Source organism: Salvelinus alpinus, chromosome 13 (assembly GCF_045679555.1).
Source record: "Salvelinus alpinus chromosome 13, SLU_Salpinus.1, whole genome shotgun sequence".
Taxonomy (NCBI): domain Eukaryota; kingdom Metazoa; phylum Chordata; class Actinopteri; order Salmoniformes; family Salmonidae; genus Salvelinus; species Salvelinus alpinus.
Window position 1 is genome coordinate 12,278,905 of NC_092098.1, and position 14,367 is coordinate 12,293,271.

At 41.7% G+C, this 14,367-nt stretch overlaps 1 protein-coding gene and 1 long non-coding RNA gene across 6 annotated transcripts in view; one reads left to right on the plus strand and one right to left on the minus strand.

The window, feature by feature from the left end:
- The window catches only part of LOC139537102 (steroid hormone receptor ERR1-like), a 22,290-nt gene extending 18,825 nt beyond the window's left edge, over positions 1–3,465 (plus strand). For 4 of the 5 annotated variants that reach the window (XM_071338004.1, XM_071338007.1, XM_071338003.1 and 1 more), the window contains exon 7: positions 338–728. In XM_071338004.1, coding sequence (XP_071194105.1) covers positions 338–591 — 254 coding nt within the window. In that variant the 3' untranslated portion in view covers positions 592–728. Of the gene's footprint in view, positions 1–337 lie in introns of all 5 variants that reach the window. The other variant, XM_071338006.1, reaches the window with a different exon arrangement.
- Positions 18–14,355, minus strand: LOC139537105 (uncharacterized). The gene is made up of 2 exons (XR_011667465.1): positions 14,260–14,355; positions 18–587 (listed from the first exon to the last, which is right to left on the minus strand). It is a non-coding gene; the product is annotated as an uncharacterized lncRNA (long non-coding RNA).
- Positions 14,356–14,367: the final 12 nt, after the last annotated feature.

Sequence of the window (14,367 nt, forward strand, 5' to 3'; positions counted from 1 at the left end):
GCACTACTCTACTTCAGTTTCATTTAGCAGATTGGTCCAAACAGTTTATTTCAAAGAAAATACACCCAACAAAAATCAGCGCAGACAGATTAGTAAAGATTTGTAATAACTCCGGCCCTGAGGGACTGACAGACGATTACTGTAAACAGCAAATTCACCCCCATGGTCTGCTTAGCGCACAAAGGCACTTTAAAAAAAAATATTTGTAATGTTATGGACCAGTGCGTCCTATTACTTAATCACCTACGTTTACTGCCAAACACAATCTTACAAAACCCTCTGTCCAAAAGGAAGCTTTTAGAAATAGTCTGACCATGCTCCCCCTCTCCGCTGCCAGACTCTGTGTACATAGAGGACATGGAGGCGGTGCAGAAGCTGAGGGACCTCCTCCACCAGACCCTGTTGGAGATGGAGTGCCAGCGACGCCCCGAGGACCCCCAGCGGGCGGGGCGTCTCCTCTTCACCCTCCCCCTCCTCCGCCAGACGGCTGGTCGCGCCCTCACCACCTTCTATAGCATCAAGACCCGAGGCGGCGTGCCCATGCACAAACTCTTCCTAGAGATGCTGGAAGCCATGATGGACTCGCCCTAGAGAGAAGGGAGGAAAGCCAAGGAAAGAGGATGCAAGGGCATGAGGAGAGACGGGGAATCTACAAAGAGTGAATGGCTGGCTGGTGTGAATGGAGAAGTTTTTATTAGATTTTGATAATGAAGAATGTGGAGATTATCTCTGGATAGTTTTTTTTATCATCGCCTCTTCAGAGATTCAACTGTGTTTAAAAACAGAGAAAACCCATATACATGTATTAGATCTCCTCTGTGGAGGTTGATGGTGGAATATAACTCCTTAATACATGACCGCCAAACTTTGTTGAAAGACTCCAAGACTCGGTCAGTTCAAATATGGGAATAAACTACAGCCAATCAATCTGAATGCCAGAATCATATTAGATGCCCACTATCCCTAACCTTCAGATGATAAACCACTGAAGGACTGCAGTGAGATGTCTAAGACCAGACTGTAACCTTGTGGCTTAGACTTTATTGCGAACGATGCAAGATCTCCCTCCACACAAAAGCCATACTAAAATACCAGACAAAGAAATAGCCATTGACAAAGACTGCAGTATGGGGTCAGACCAACATGCACCCATAAGAGTATTGTTAGGTTTGTCTACATACACAGTCTTACAATTCATTCATATGAATTACTTGCAATATGTTTTTAAGCAATACAATACTTTACACACAATTAATGGCAAGAAAAATAATAGTTGTGACTCGTATGGCAATGACTGGCTATACATATAGGCTTAGGTGGCCAGGTGGGTGTGGGAAAACTGCTTTATAAAAGGCTGTGCAATTGATTATTAGTCCAAGAAAAGGGAGTATTATGATTGTCAACAAAATGTTGACGTGTCTCTTTACTTGGAAGTTGTTAGATTTTATTTATACTGTAAGTAGACTCAATAGGTACACAAAAAACGGAATACTGCTCAAGTAGTTGTGCGCGAGACAGAAGGGAAGGTTTACTGCACTGTTGGCACCACACTGAAGCAATGAAGGTGCAGCAACATCGGGGGGGAAAGCGACAGTTCTACTTTTTGGAATAATTGATCTTCCAGATCTCTTCGCTAGTTCTCTTTAACCCGTCTGATTCAGATGGACTGTGCTGCTTAAAACCGTTAGTTTGATTAACTGAATTTGCCATTATTAGTGATCAAATTGACTTGGGGCTAAAATTAGGAATTTAAACTGTTATATTTTACATGTTGTGCCAGCGGAACAGATTGCTGCAGCTCTTGCAGCCGCTGAAAGACTGAAGAAAGGGACCTCTGTTGTTTTGACCTGGAGGTCCTCGTACTGTGTATGATCTTTGAACTGCAAGATTGTTGGTGACCAAATGGGGCATTGAATGCAACACATTCAGCCTCATATGGGAAGCTACAGCCCAGTCTGACTGATACCATAGTTTTAATCCTTTTCAAACCCACTGAGCACACACTGGTTGAATCAATGTTGTTTCCACGTAATTTCAATGAAACAACATTGAACCAACGTGGAATAGACGTATTACTAGAAATAACTGAAAACCGTTATGATTCACTGTTAAAGAAAACGTTTGAACATGCCAATGAGAGCTGAAGCCTGTAAATATGGGAGATGGTCCCTGACATGAATGATGGAATAGATTAGACTCGTTGCCACTGTTAATTGAAATTCATGCTTGAGTATCTGGATTTTCCACCGTAGTTTTTTCTTTCTTGGATTTTAAGGCTATCTTGCATTTCAATTGTTACACTTGGCCTCAGGTTTGGTACTGAAATAAAGCAATCCATTGAGAATGTTGTGATTGTTATGTTTTTCAAATGGATTTTAGTATGAATTTTTTTCTTCTGACAATGCATTGAATCTGTGAACAAAACCATGTTCTTTAGAAATTGTTACACCGTTACTGAATTGACATACTCCCCTCTTAAGGACCCCACCTACATTATCTGTCAGAGATTTTGCAGTCTGTAAACTCTCCCAAACAAATGTTCTAGGTTTATAATGTACCCGTTCATTTCTGTTCTTCACGGCTGTGGATGTTTGCATTTGACGTTTTGATTTGTGACTATTTTAATTCTGTTTTTTTTCTTCAATTGAACAGTAGCATTAGGTGACAATTGGCTCAACTCTGTTCTATATCTTGCGGTCTGATTTGTGCTTTGTTCTATCATTATTTGTACATTTTGTTTCTCAAAGGCGACTTGGAATTTTTGAAAATGTGTAAACAAACATGGATGCCTGGGTCCAGTTTAAGAAAGTTGTAAAAAATGTAAATGTTTGTGTCAATAATAACTAATATAATAGTACAAAGGTAGTGTTTTCAGAAGGATACGCATTATGTAATGTCACTTTGTCTGTCATATATAGGTACGGTTCGGGGCGGCATTTAGAGTATCACAATTTAGAGGATGTAAAATCATTGGTGGTTGTTGTAAAATGAGCAATACAAGAAATTACCAAAACTCTGTTTCACATTTCCTTGTATAGTCACAATGTAAATTAAACATAAACAGTAATAATAATAAGAATAACGACAATTAATAGTAGTACTAAAGCTTATAACATGGAAAAGTTCAAATCAATATTTGTATTTAAAATATTAAATTCTATTTTTTACTCAATTTGCTGATATTTGTTGATACTCATTTTATCTTTTGTGTGGGTTTAAGTCTAATGGCTGTGAATGTCTGTATGTGTGTGTGTGTGTGTGTGTGTGTGTGTGTGTGTGTGTGTGTGTATGTACTGTTTTTCAGTAAGCTACAATGGTTATTTTGATGTGACTGTCTAAACAAAATGTTCATAATTAAATTACTATTTAGAAAAGACAAATGCTACACTGAATTAAACAAGGGGTAGATTCAAATATTGTAGGTGCTTTGTGTTTTGTAATAAATGAACACACACCATCACATTTCATTGGTCTCGTACGTCTTCTGTCATGATTTGTTTGTCTGTCTGCTGCTGTCATGTTATAAACTGTTTCCTGTCCTGCTCACCAAAGTTCATGAGTCAGATATAAACACAGAGATCCTCTTAAATTAGTTCTAATATGCAATTCTATGGATTGTGCCTTCAGAAAGTATTCATACCCCCTTGATTTATTCTACTTTTGGTTGTGGTACAGCCTGAATTCAAAATGGATTACATTCTACACACAATACCTCATAAGTAAAAATGTTTTTTGAAATGTTTGTGAATATGAAAATGAAATACAGAAATATCTAAGTATTAACACCCCTGAGTCAATACTTTGTAGAAGCATATTTTTCAGTGATTACAGTTGTGAGTCTTTCTGGGTAAGTCTCAGACTTTTCCACATCTAGATTGTGTTATGTTTGGGGCAAATCCAATACATCACATCACTGAGTACCACTCTCCATATTTGAATTCACCTTTCAGCAGGATAATAACCTAAAACACAAAGCCAAATCTACACCGGAGTTGCTTAGTAAGAAAACAGTGAACATTCCTGAGTGGCCGAGTTACAGTTTTGACTTAAATCTATTTTAAAATCTATGGAAAAACCTGAAAATGGTTGTCTGGCAATGATCAATAACCAATTTGACAGAGTTTGAAGAATTTTGAAAATAATAAATGGGCAATTGTTGCACATTACAGTTGTGGAACGCTCTTAGATACCCTGACTCACAGCTGTAATCACTGCCAAAGGTGCTTCTACAAAGTATTGACTCAATGTGAATACTTATTTAATTAAATATTTCTGTATTGTCAATCAATTTGAAAAATCTAAAAACATGTTTTCACTGTCATTATGGGGCATTGTGTGTAGATGGGTGAGAAAAAAAAACATTTTATCCATTTTGAATGTGTAATAAGTCAAGGGGTGCACCTAAGTTCAATTTTGAGTCTCATAGCAAGGGTCTGAATACTTATGTAAATAAGATAATTCAGTTTTATTTTATTTGATAAATTAACCAAAATTTCCAAAAACCTGTTTTTGCTTTGTCATTATGAGGTATTGTGTGTTGATTAATGATGATTTTTTATTTATTTAATCAATTCTAGAATAAGGCTGTAGCACAACAAAATGTGGAATAAGTGAAGGGGTGTGAATACTTTCTGAAGACACATTTGGAAACTGTTGACTTTTTCAACATTTTGTTACTTTACTGCCTTATTCTAAAATTGATTAAATTTAGTTTTTTTCTCATCAACCTACACACAATAACCCATAATGACAAAGCAAAAACATGTTTTAGAAATGTTTGCAAATGTATTAAAAATAAAAAACTGAAATAATTATTCATCCCCTTTACTCAGTACTTTGTTGATGCACCTTTGGCAGTGATTACAGCCTCGAGTCTTCCTGGGTATGATGCTACAAGCTTGGCACACCTGTATTTGGAGAGTTTTTCCCATTCTTCTCTGCAGATCCTCTCAAGCTCTGTCAGGTTGGACGGGGAGCGTCGCTCACAACTATTTTCAGGTCAACTATCTATTTTCAGGTCTGTCCAGAGATGTTTGATCGGTTTCAAGTTCAGGCTCTGTCCGGGCCAATCAAGGACATTCGGAGACTTGTCCCGAAGCCACCCCTGCGTTGTCTTGGCTGTGTGCTTCAGGTTGTTTTCCTGTTGGAAGGTCAACCTTCGCCCCAGTCTGAGGTCCTGAGCGCTCTGGAGCAGGTTTTCATCAAGGATCTCTCTGTACTTGGCTTCGTTCATCTTGCCATCAATCCTGACTAGTCTCCCAGTCCCTTCCGCTGAAAAATATCCCCACAGCATGATGCTGCCGCCACCATGCTTCATCGTAGGGGATGGTAACAGGTTTCCTCCAGATGTGACGCTTGGCATTCAGGCCAAGGAGTTCAATCTTGGTTTCAGCAGACCAGAGAATCTTGTTTCTCATGGGCTGAGAGTCCTTTAGTTGCCTTTCGGCAAACTCCAAGCGGCTGTCATGTGCCTTTTACTGAGGAGTGGCTTCCGTCTGGCCACTCTACCATAAAGGCCTGATTGGTGGAGTGCTGCAGAGATGGTTGTCCTTCTGGAAGGTTCTCCCATCTCCACAGAAAAACTCTGGAGCTCTGTCACAGAGTGACCATCGGGTTTTGGTCACCTCCCTGACCAAGGCCCTTCTCCCCTGATTGCTCAGTTTGGCCGGGCAGCCAGCACTAGGAAGAATGTTGGTGGTTCCAAACTTCTTCCATTAAATAATAATGGAGGCCACTGTGTTGTGTTCTTGGGGACCTTAAATGCTGCAGAAATGTTTTGGTACCCTTCCCCGGATCTGTGCCTCGACACAATCCTGTCTCGGAGCTCTACGGACAATTCCTTCGATCTCATGGCTTTGTTTTTGCTCTGACATGCACTGTCAAGTGAGACCTTATATAGACAGGTGTGTGCCTTTCCAAATGTCTAATCAATTGAATTTACCACAGGTGGACTCCAATCAAGTTTTAGAAACATCTCAAGGATGATCAATCGAAACAGGATGCATCTGACCTCAATTTTGAGTCTCATAGCAAAGGGTCTGATTACTTATGTAAATAATTTCCAAAAACTTGTTTTTGCTTTGTCATTATGGGGTATTGTGTGTAGATTGATGAGGATTTTTTTTTTTTATCAATTTTAGAATAAGGCTGTTACATAACAAAATGTGGGAAAAGTGAAGGGGTCTTAATACTTTCCAAATGCACTGTACATATCTCTGGATCTAGGGCTATACCTCAGCCCATCACCATCTACACTACAGCATGGTGAACATTATCTATCTATGTGGATATTAGAGCAGCGGTAACTTACCAGAACTACCAGCAGTACGACCAAGAAAATGACTTCCCTGAAGCAGATCCTTTGTTCGCTCTCCCCAGAAAATTTTTACTTATTCCAGAGGCCGACCCAAAACATCACCGGCGGAAGAGAGGCACTCGAGGTGGCCAGCTGGTTCGACTTTGGAGGCGGGCACACCACCCACCGCTTCCGAGTATATTACTCGCTAATGTTTTAGTCTTTGGATAACAAAGTTTATGAGCTCAGAGCAAGGATTTTTTTTCCAGAGAGACATCGGGACTTGTAACATACTTTGTTTCACGGAAACATGGCTCTCTCGGGATACTCTGTTGGAGTTGGTAAAGCCAGCATGATTATCAGTACATCGTGCAGACCGGAATAAATATCTCTCCCCGGGAAGCAGAAGGGCGGAGAGGTGTGTTTCATGATTAACGACTCATGGTGTAATTCTAGGAACATACAGGAACTCAAGTCCTTTTGTTCACCCGACCTAGAATACCTCACAATCAAATGTGATCTCCCAAGATCCCAAGAGAATTCTCCTCCGTCATTGCCACGGCCGTTTACATCACTCCTCAAGCCGATACCACGACGGCCCTCAAAGAACTTCACTGGAATTTATGCAAACCGCATATCCTGAGATTGCATTAATTGTAGCTGGGATTTTAACCAAGCAAATTTGAGGACCAGGCTGCTGAAGTTCTATCAACATATCGACTGTACTACTCGCGCTGCTAAGACTCTCAACCATTGCTATTCAAATTTCCGGAATGCTTACAAGGCCCTCCCCTGCCCTCCTTTCGTCAAATCTGACCACGACTCCATCTTGCTCCTCCCTTTCTATAGGCAGAAACTAAAACAGGAAGTACCCGTGCTAAGGACTATTCAACGCTGGTCTGACCATTCGGAATCCACGCTTCAGGATTATTTTGATCACGTGAACTGGGATATGTTCGGGGAGCTTGCGAAAATAATCTAGATGCATACACGGATACGGTGACTGAGTTTATAAGGACGTGTATTGAAGATGTAGTACCCACTGTGACTATTAAAACCTACCCTAACCACGGTAGCATTCGCGCGAAACTGAAAGCGCGAACCACCGCATTTAACCATGGCATATTCAATGTCTCCCTATCCCAGTCTGCTGTCCCCACATGCTTCAAGATGGCCACCATTGTTCCTGTACCCAAGAAGGCAAAGATAACTGAACTAAATGACTACCGCCCCGTAGCACTCACTTCTGTCATAATGAAGTACTTTGAGAGACTAGTCAAGGATCATATCACCTCCACCTTACCTGCCACCCTAGACCCACTTCAGTTTGCATACCGCCCCAACAGGTCCACAGACGATACATTCGCCATCACACTGCACACTGCCCTATCCCATCTGGACAAGAGGAATACCCATGTAAGAAGGATGTTCATTGACTACAGCTCAACATTCAACACCATAGTACCCTCCAAGCTCATCATTAAGCTTGAGGCCCTGGGTCTGAACCCCGCCCTGTGCAACTGGGTCCTGGACTTCCTGACGGGCCGCCCCCAGGTGGTGAAGGTAGGAAACATCACCTCCACTCCACTGTTCCTCAACACTGAGGCCCCACAAGGGTGCATGCTCAGCCCCCTCCTGTAGTCCCTGTTCACTCATGACTGCGTGGCCAAGCACGCCTCCATCTCAATCACCACGTTTTAGACCCAAGTCACCCCTGTACCCGGACTTTGAACTACTCCCCTTTGGGTGCAGGTATAGGGCACCCCTCAGCAAGAAAAACAGAACTAGACAAGCATTTGTGCCAGGTGTGATATCCCTCCTAAATAGCTCAGGCTAATGTTCCTATCAACTCAGTAAGGCCAGCGGGCTAGTCTTTTTTTATTTATTTTTTAATGTTTATTGGTATGTAACTGTTGTGAAAGTTGTATTGTCAATTTTGTTTTGTATTTAAACGCCACTTTAAACATGTACATGACACTGCAACAAAATTTCCCCATGGGGACAATAAAATCAGTAAGTAAGACGACACAACAGTAGTGGGCTTGATTACCAACGATGACGAGACAGCCTACAGGGAGGAGGTGAGGGTTCTGGAAGTGTGGTGCCTGGAAAACAACCTCTCATTCAATGTCAACAAAACAAAGGAGATGATTGTGGACTTCAGGAAACAGCAGAGGGTGCACCCCCCTATCTACATCGAAGGGACCACAGCGGAGAAGGTGGAAAGCTTCAAGTTCCTTGGCATACACATCACTGACAAACTGAAATGGATCACCCACACAAACAGTGTGATGAAGAAGGTGCAACAGAGCCTCTTCAACCTCAGGAGGCTAAAGAAATGTGGCTAGTCACTTAAAACCCTCACAAGATTTTACAGATGCACAATTGAAAGCATCCTGTCAGGCTGTATCACCGCCTAGTACGGCAACTGCACCGCCCGCAACCGCAAAGTTCTCCAGAGGGCGGTGCGGTCTGCACAACGCATTACCGGGGGCAAACTACCCGCCCTCCAGGACACCTACAGTACCCGATGTCACAGGAAGGCCAAAAAGATCATCAAGGACATCAACCACCTGAGCCACTGCCTGTTCACCCCACTGTCATCCAGAAGGCGAGGTCAGTACAGGTGCATCAAACCTGGGACCGAGAGAGTGAAAAACAGCTTCTATCTCAAGGCCATCAGACTGTCAAACAGCCATCACTAGCACATTAGAGGCTACTGCCTATAGGCATAGCCTAGAAACCACTGGCCACTTTAAGGAATGGAACACTAGTCACATTAATAATGTTTACATATCTGGCATTAGTCATCTCATATGTATATATTGTATTCTATGCTATTCTACGGTATCTTAGTCACTTAATGTTTACATATCTTGCATTACTCATCTCATATGTACAGTGGGGAGAACAAGTATTTGATACACTGCCGATTTTGCAGGTTTTCCTACTTACGAAGCATGTAGAGGTCTGTAATTTTTATCATAGGTACACTTCAACTGAGAGACGGAATCTAAAACAAAAATCCAGAAAATCACATTGTATGATTTTTAAGTAATTAATTTACATTTTATTGCATGACCAACCAGTAAGAATTCCGGCTCTCACAGACCTGTTAGTTTTTCTTTAAGAAGCCCTCCTGTTCTCCACTCATTACCTGTATTAACTGCACCTGTTTGAACTCTTTACCTGTATAAAAGACACCTGTCCACACACTCAATCAAACAGACTCCAACCTCTCCACAATGGCCAAGACCAGAGAGCTGTGTAAGGACATCAGGGATAAAATTGTAGACCTGCACAAGGCTGGGATGGGCTACAGGACAATAGGCAAGCAGCTTGGTGAGAAGGCAACAACTGTTGGCGCAATTATTAGAAAATGGAAGAAGTTCAAGATGACGGTCAATCACCCTCGGTCTGGGGCTCCATGCAAGATCTCACCTCGTGGGGCATCAATGATCATGAGGAAGGTGAGGGATCAGCCCAGAACTACACGGCAGGACCTGGTCAATGACCTGAGGAGAGCTGGGACCACAGTCTCAAAGAAAACCATTAGTAACACACTACGCCGTCATGGATTAAAATCCTGCAGCGCACACAAGGTCCCCCTGCTCAAGCCAGCGCATGTCCAGGCCCGTCTGAAGTTTGCCAATGACCATCTGGATGATCCAGAGGAGGAATGGGAGAAGGTTATGTGGTCTGATGAGACAAAAATAGAGCTTTTTGGTCTAAACTCCACTCGCCGTGTTTGGAGGAAGAAGAAGGATGAGTACAACCCCAAGAACACCATCCCAACCGTGAAGCATGGAGGTGGAAACATCATTCTTTGGGGATGCTTTTCTGCAAAGGGGACAGGACGACTGCACCGTATTGAGGGGAGGATGGATGGGGCCATGTATCGCGAGATCTTGGCCAACAACCTCCTTCCCTCAGTAAGAGCATTGAAGATGGGTCGTGGCTGGGTCTTCCAGCATGACAACGACTCGAAACACACAGCCAGGGCAACTAAGGAGTAAGAAGCATCTCAAGGTCTTGGAGTGGCCTAGCCAGTCTCCAGACCTGAACCCAATAGAAAATCTTTGGAGGGAGCTGAAAGTCCGTATTGCCCAGCGACAGCCCCGAAACCTGAAGGATCTGGAGAAGGTCTGTATGGAGGAGTGGGCCAAAATCCCTGCTGCAGTGTGCGCAAACCTGGTCAAAAACTACAGGAAACGTATGATCTCTGTAATTGCAAACAAAGGTTTCTGTACCAAATATTAAGTTCTTCTTTTCTGATGTATCAAATACTTATGTCATGCAATAAAATGCTAATTAATTACTTAAAAATCATACAATGTGATTTTCTGGATTTTTGTTTTAGATTCCGTCTTTCACAGTTGAAGTGTACCTATGAATTACAGACCTCTACATGCTTTGTAAGTAGGAACACCTGCAAAATTGGCAGTGTGTCAAATACTTGTTCTCCCCACTGTATATACTGTATTCTATACTATTCTACGCAGTGGCGGATTTAGGTATGGGCGACATGGGCAGCTGCCCAGGGCGGCATCTTGCTGGGGGGGGCACAAGGTGCCTGCACCAAAAAAATAGGAATGGTGACATTTGCGCAATCGGTTTTCTATCGCTCATTTGCACGTCACGTCAATGATATCATGTCACTGTGTGGGACTGTGGGTCAATTAACCTTGTCGGAGTGGGCGCCCTGATTCTAGTTTGTGAGCTAGGCAGGCTACTGCCTAGGAAGATCTCCCACTCAGAAGTACGAGATGGGGAGGGAGGCGGGGGTAGGTTGACCTCAGGTCTCCCCACTGGAAGCCCGAGGTAGGGTAGATTTGGGGGAATATATCAAATACCGCACCTCTAACTTTGTACAGTACTAATGCAATTAGTAAAATCAGTCACACTATGAAATGCTACCAAATAAACCACAATTCATTCATAATACTTTGAATATATAGTTTCACAGACATATTGTTGCATTTTTTTCTGGTTTGTGTGAAATCGTTAAGGATAATATAAAACAAGTCTGCACACCACCAAGGTGAATTGGTTAAGTCTTGATTCTTGGTTGACAGTGTTTGGAGATGGGTAATGTATTGATGCTCCAGTGCCAAATCAAAAGAAATGAATAAGAAAAGGTCTAAGACATCAGATGCCCAGTTTAGGAAAAAGAGGAAAGAAGAGAAACGCGCAAAAGATAAAGGTATGCAGTTATATCACCTCTTTATGAGTATAATATTATGCATATAATGGAATAGGCTAGTATAACACTTATGCTTGTTAGCCTATGTTGCTTGCTATGCCACTACACATAGGGCGACAATATTCTGTCTTACATTGGATATAATTTCACACAGTTTCAACATGATAATGTTGGTAGCCTGCAAGAAACCATTACAACCTAACTAGCACATTATTGATTTGGTTAACTTTTTACATATCTGTCATCACTCATCTCATATGTGTATACTGTTATCTATACTATTCTACGGTATCTTAGTCACGTAATAATGTTTACATATCTTGCATTACTCATCTCATATGTGTATACTGTATTCTATAACATTCTACTGTATCTTAGTCCGTTCAGCTCTGACATCGCTCATCCATATATGGATATAGTCTTATATGTACAGTTGAAGTCGGAAGTTTACATACACTTAGGTTGGAGTCATTAAAACTCGTTTTTCCACCACTCCACAAATTTCTTGTTAACAAACTATAGTTTTGGCATCTACCTTGTCCATGACACAATTAATTTTTCCAACAATTGTTTACATACAGATTATTTCACTTATAATTTACTGTATCACAAGTCCAGTGGGTCAGAAGTTTAGATACACTAAGTTGACTGTGCCTTTAAACAGCTTGGAAAATTCCAGAAAATTATATCATGGCTTTAGAAGCTCCTGATAGGCTTATTGACATAATTTGAGTCAATTGGAGGTGTACCTGTGGATGTATTTCAAGGCCCACCTTCAAACTCAGTGCCTCTTTGCTTGACATCATGGGAAAATCAAAAGAAATTAGCAAAGACCTCAGAAAAAAAATTGTAGACCTCCACAAGTCTGGTTCATCCTTGGGAGCAATTTCCAAATGCCTGAAGGTACCGCGTTCATCTGTATAAACACCATGGGACCGCGCAGCCGTCATACCGCTCAGGAAGGAGACTCGTTCTGTCTCCTAGAGATAAACGTACTTTGGTGCAAAAAGTGCAAATCAATCCCAGAACAACAGCAAAGGACCTTGTGAAGATGCTGGAGGAAACCGGTACAAAAGTATCTGTATCCACAGTAAAACGAGTCCAATATCGACATAACCTGAAAGGCCGCTCAGCAAGGAAGAAGCCACTGCTCCAAAATCGACATGAAAAAAGCCAGACTACGGTTTGCAACTGCACATGGGGACAAAGATTGTACTTTTTGGAGAAATGTCCTCTAGTCTGATGAAACAAAAATAGAACTGTTTGGCCATATTAACCATTGTTATGTTTGAAGGAAAAAGGGGGAGGCTTGCAAGTCGAAGAACATCATTCCAACTGTGAAGCACGGGGGTGGCACCATCATGTTGTGGGGGTGCTTTGCTGCAGGAGGGACTGGTGCACTTCACAAAATAGATGATATCATGAGGAAGTAAAATTATGTGGATATATTGAAGCAACATCTCAAGACATCAGTCAGGAAGGTTGGAAAGGCAATAGTAAAGGGCTTACATGTGTTACATATATATACTGTATCACAAAGCCCTGACCTCAATCCCATAAAAAAATTGAGGGTGTAACAGTATAACTTTAGTGCGTCCCCTCGCCCCGACCCGGGCGCGAACCAGGGACCCTCTGCACACATCAACAACGGTCGCCCACGAAGCATCGTTACCCATCGCTCCACAAAGGCCGCGGCCCTTGCAGAGCAAGGGGCAACACTACTAATAGGTTTCAGAGCAAGTGACGTAACTGATTGAAACGCTACTAGCGCGTACCCGCTAACTAGCTAGCCATTTCACATCCGTTACAAGGGCAGAACTGAAAAGGCGTGTGCGAGCAAGGAGGCCTACAAACCTGACTCAGTTACACCAGCTCTGTCAGGAGGAATGGGCCAAAATTCACCCAAATTATTGTGGGAAGCTTGTGGAAGGCTACCCGAAACATTTGACCCAAGTTAAACAATTTAAAGGCAATGCTACCAAATACTAATTGAGTGTATGTAAACTTCTGACCCACTGGGAATGTGATCAAATAAATAAAAGCTGAAATAAATTACTCTCTCTACTATTTTTTCTGACATTTCACATTCTTAAAATAAAGTGGTGATCCTAACTGACCTAAGACAGGGAATTTTTACTAGGATTAAATGTCAGGAATTTGAAAAACTGAGTTTAAATGTCTTTGGCTAAGGTGTATGTAAACTTCAGGCTTCAACTGTATATAGTCTTATATGTATATAGTCTTATGTTGTGTAATTTGTTAGATATTACTCACTGTCGGAGTGTATTAGCCATCTGAGCTAAAAATCAAGAAATATTTTCACTAACACTAATGAAACCGAAATATGTGCGATGGTTAAGTCTCTCGGGTTTGATTGGTTGGATCAGAGAGGACCCTGTTGAGACTGTCCTCTCATTGGAACGCTGGAAGAAGTGCAACAGCTTTTGCTTACCCTTTGCAGTGCTTTAATGACACATAGTTCCGCATTTTAAAAAGGTATAATGGAAAGGGGATACCTCGTCAGTTGTACAACTGAACGCATTCAACGGAGATGTGTCTTCCGCATTTAACCCAACCCCTCAGAATCAGTATAATTTGTAATGATCATATAAATATAATTTATCAATGTGTTACGTGATTCATATGTAATGTAAGGTTTAGTGTAGTATTTATATGTGCTTTTTTCAATTTCATGAAATAAAAATAGTTAAATGGGTAAAACAGTTCATAGCGGAGCGATTGGAAAGGCAGTGCCAGGTACCTGCCAGGTGGAGAGACGGTAGCTTTTAGTATATCCCTTGCAACCAGACAGACGCTCGAGTTAATTACCCCATTTTATAACTAAACCAAGATAGACCACAGCCTGTCG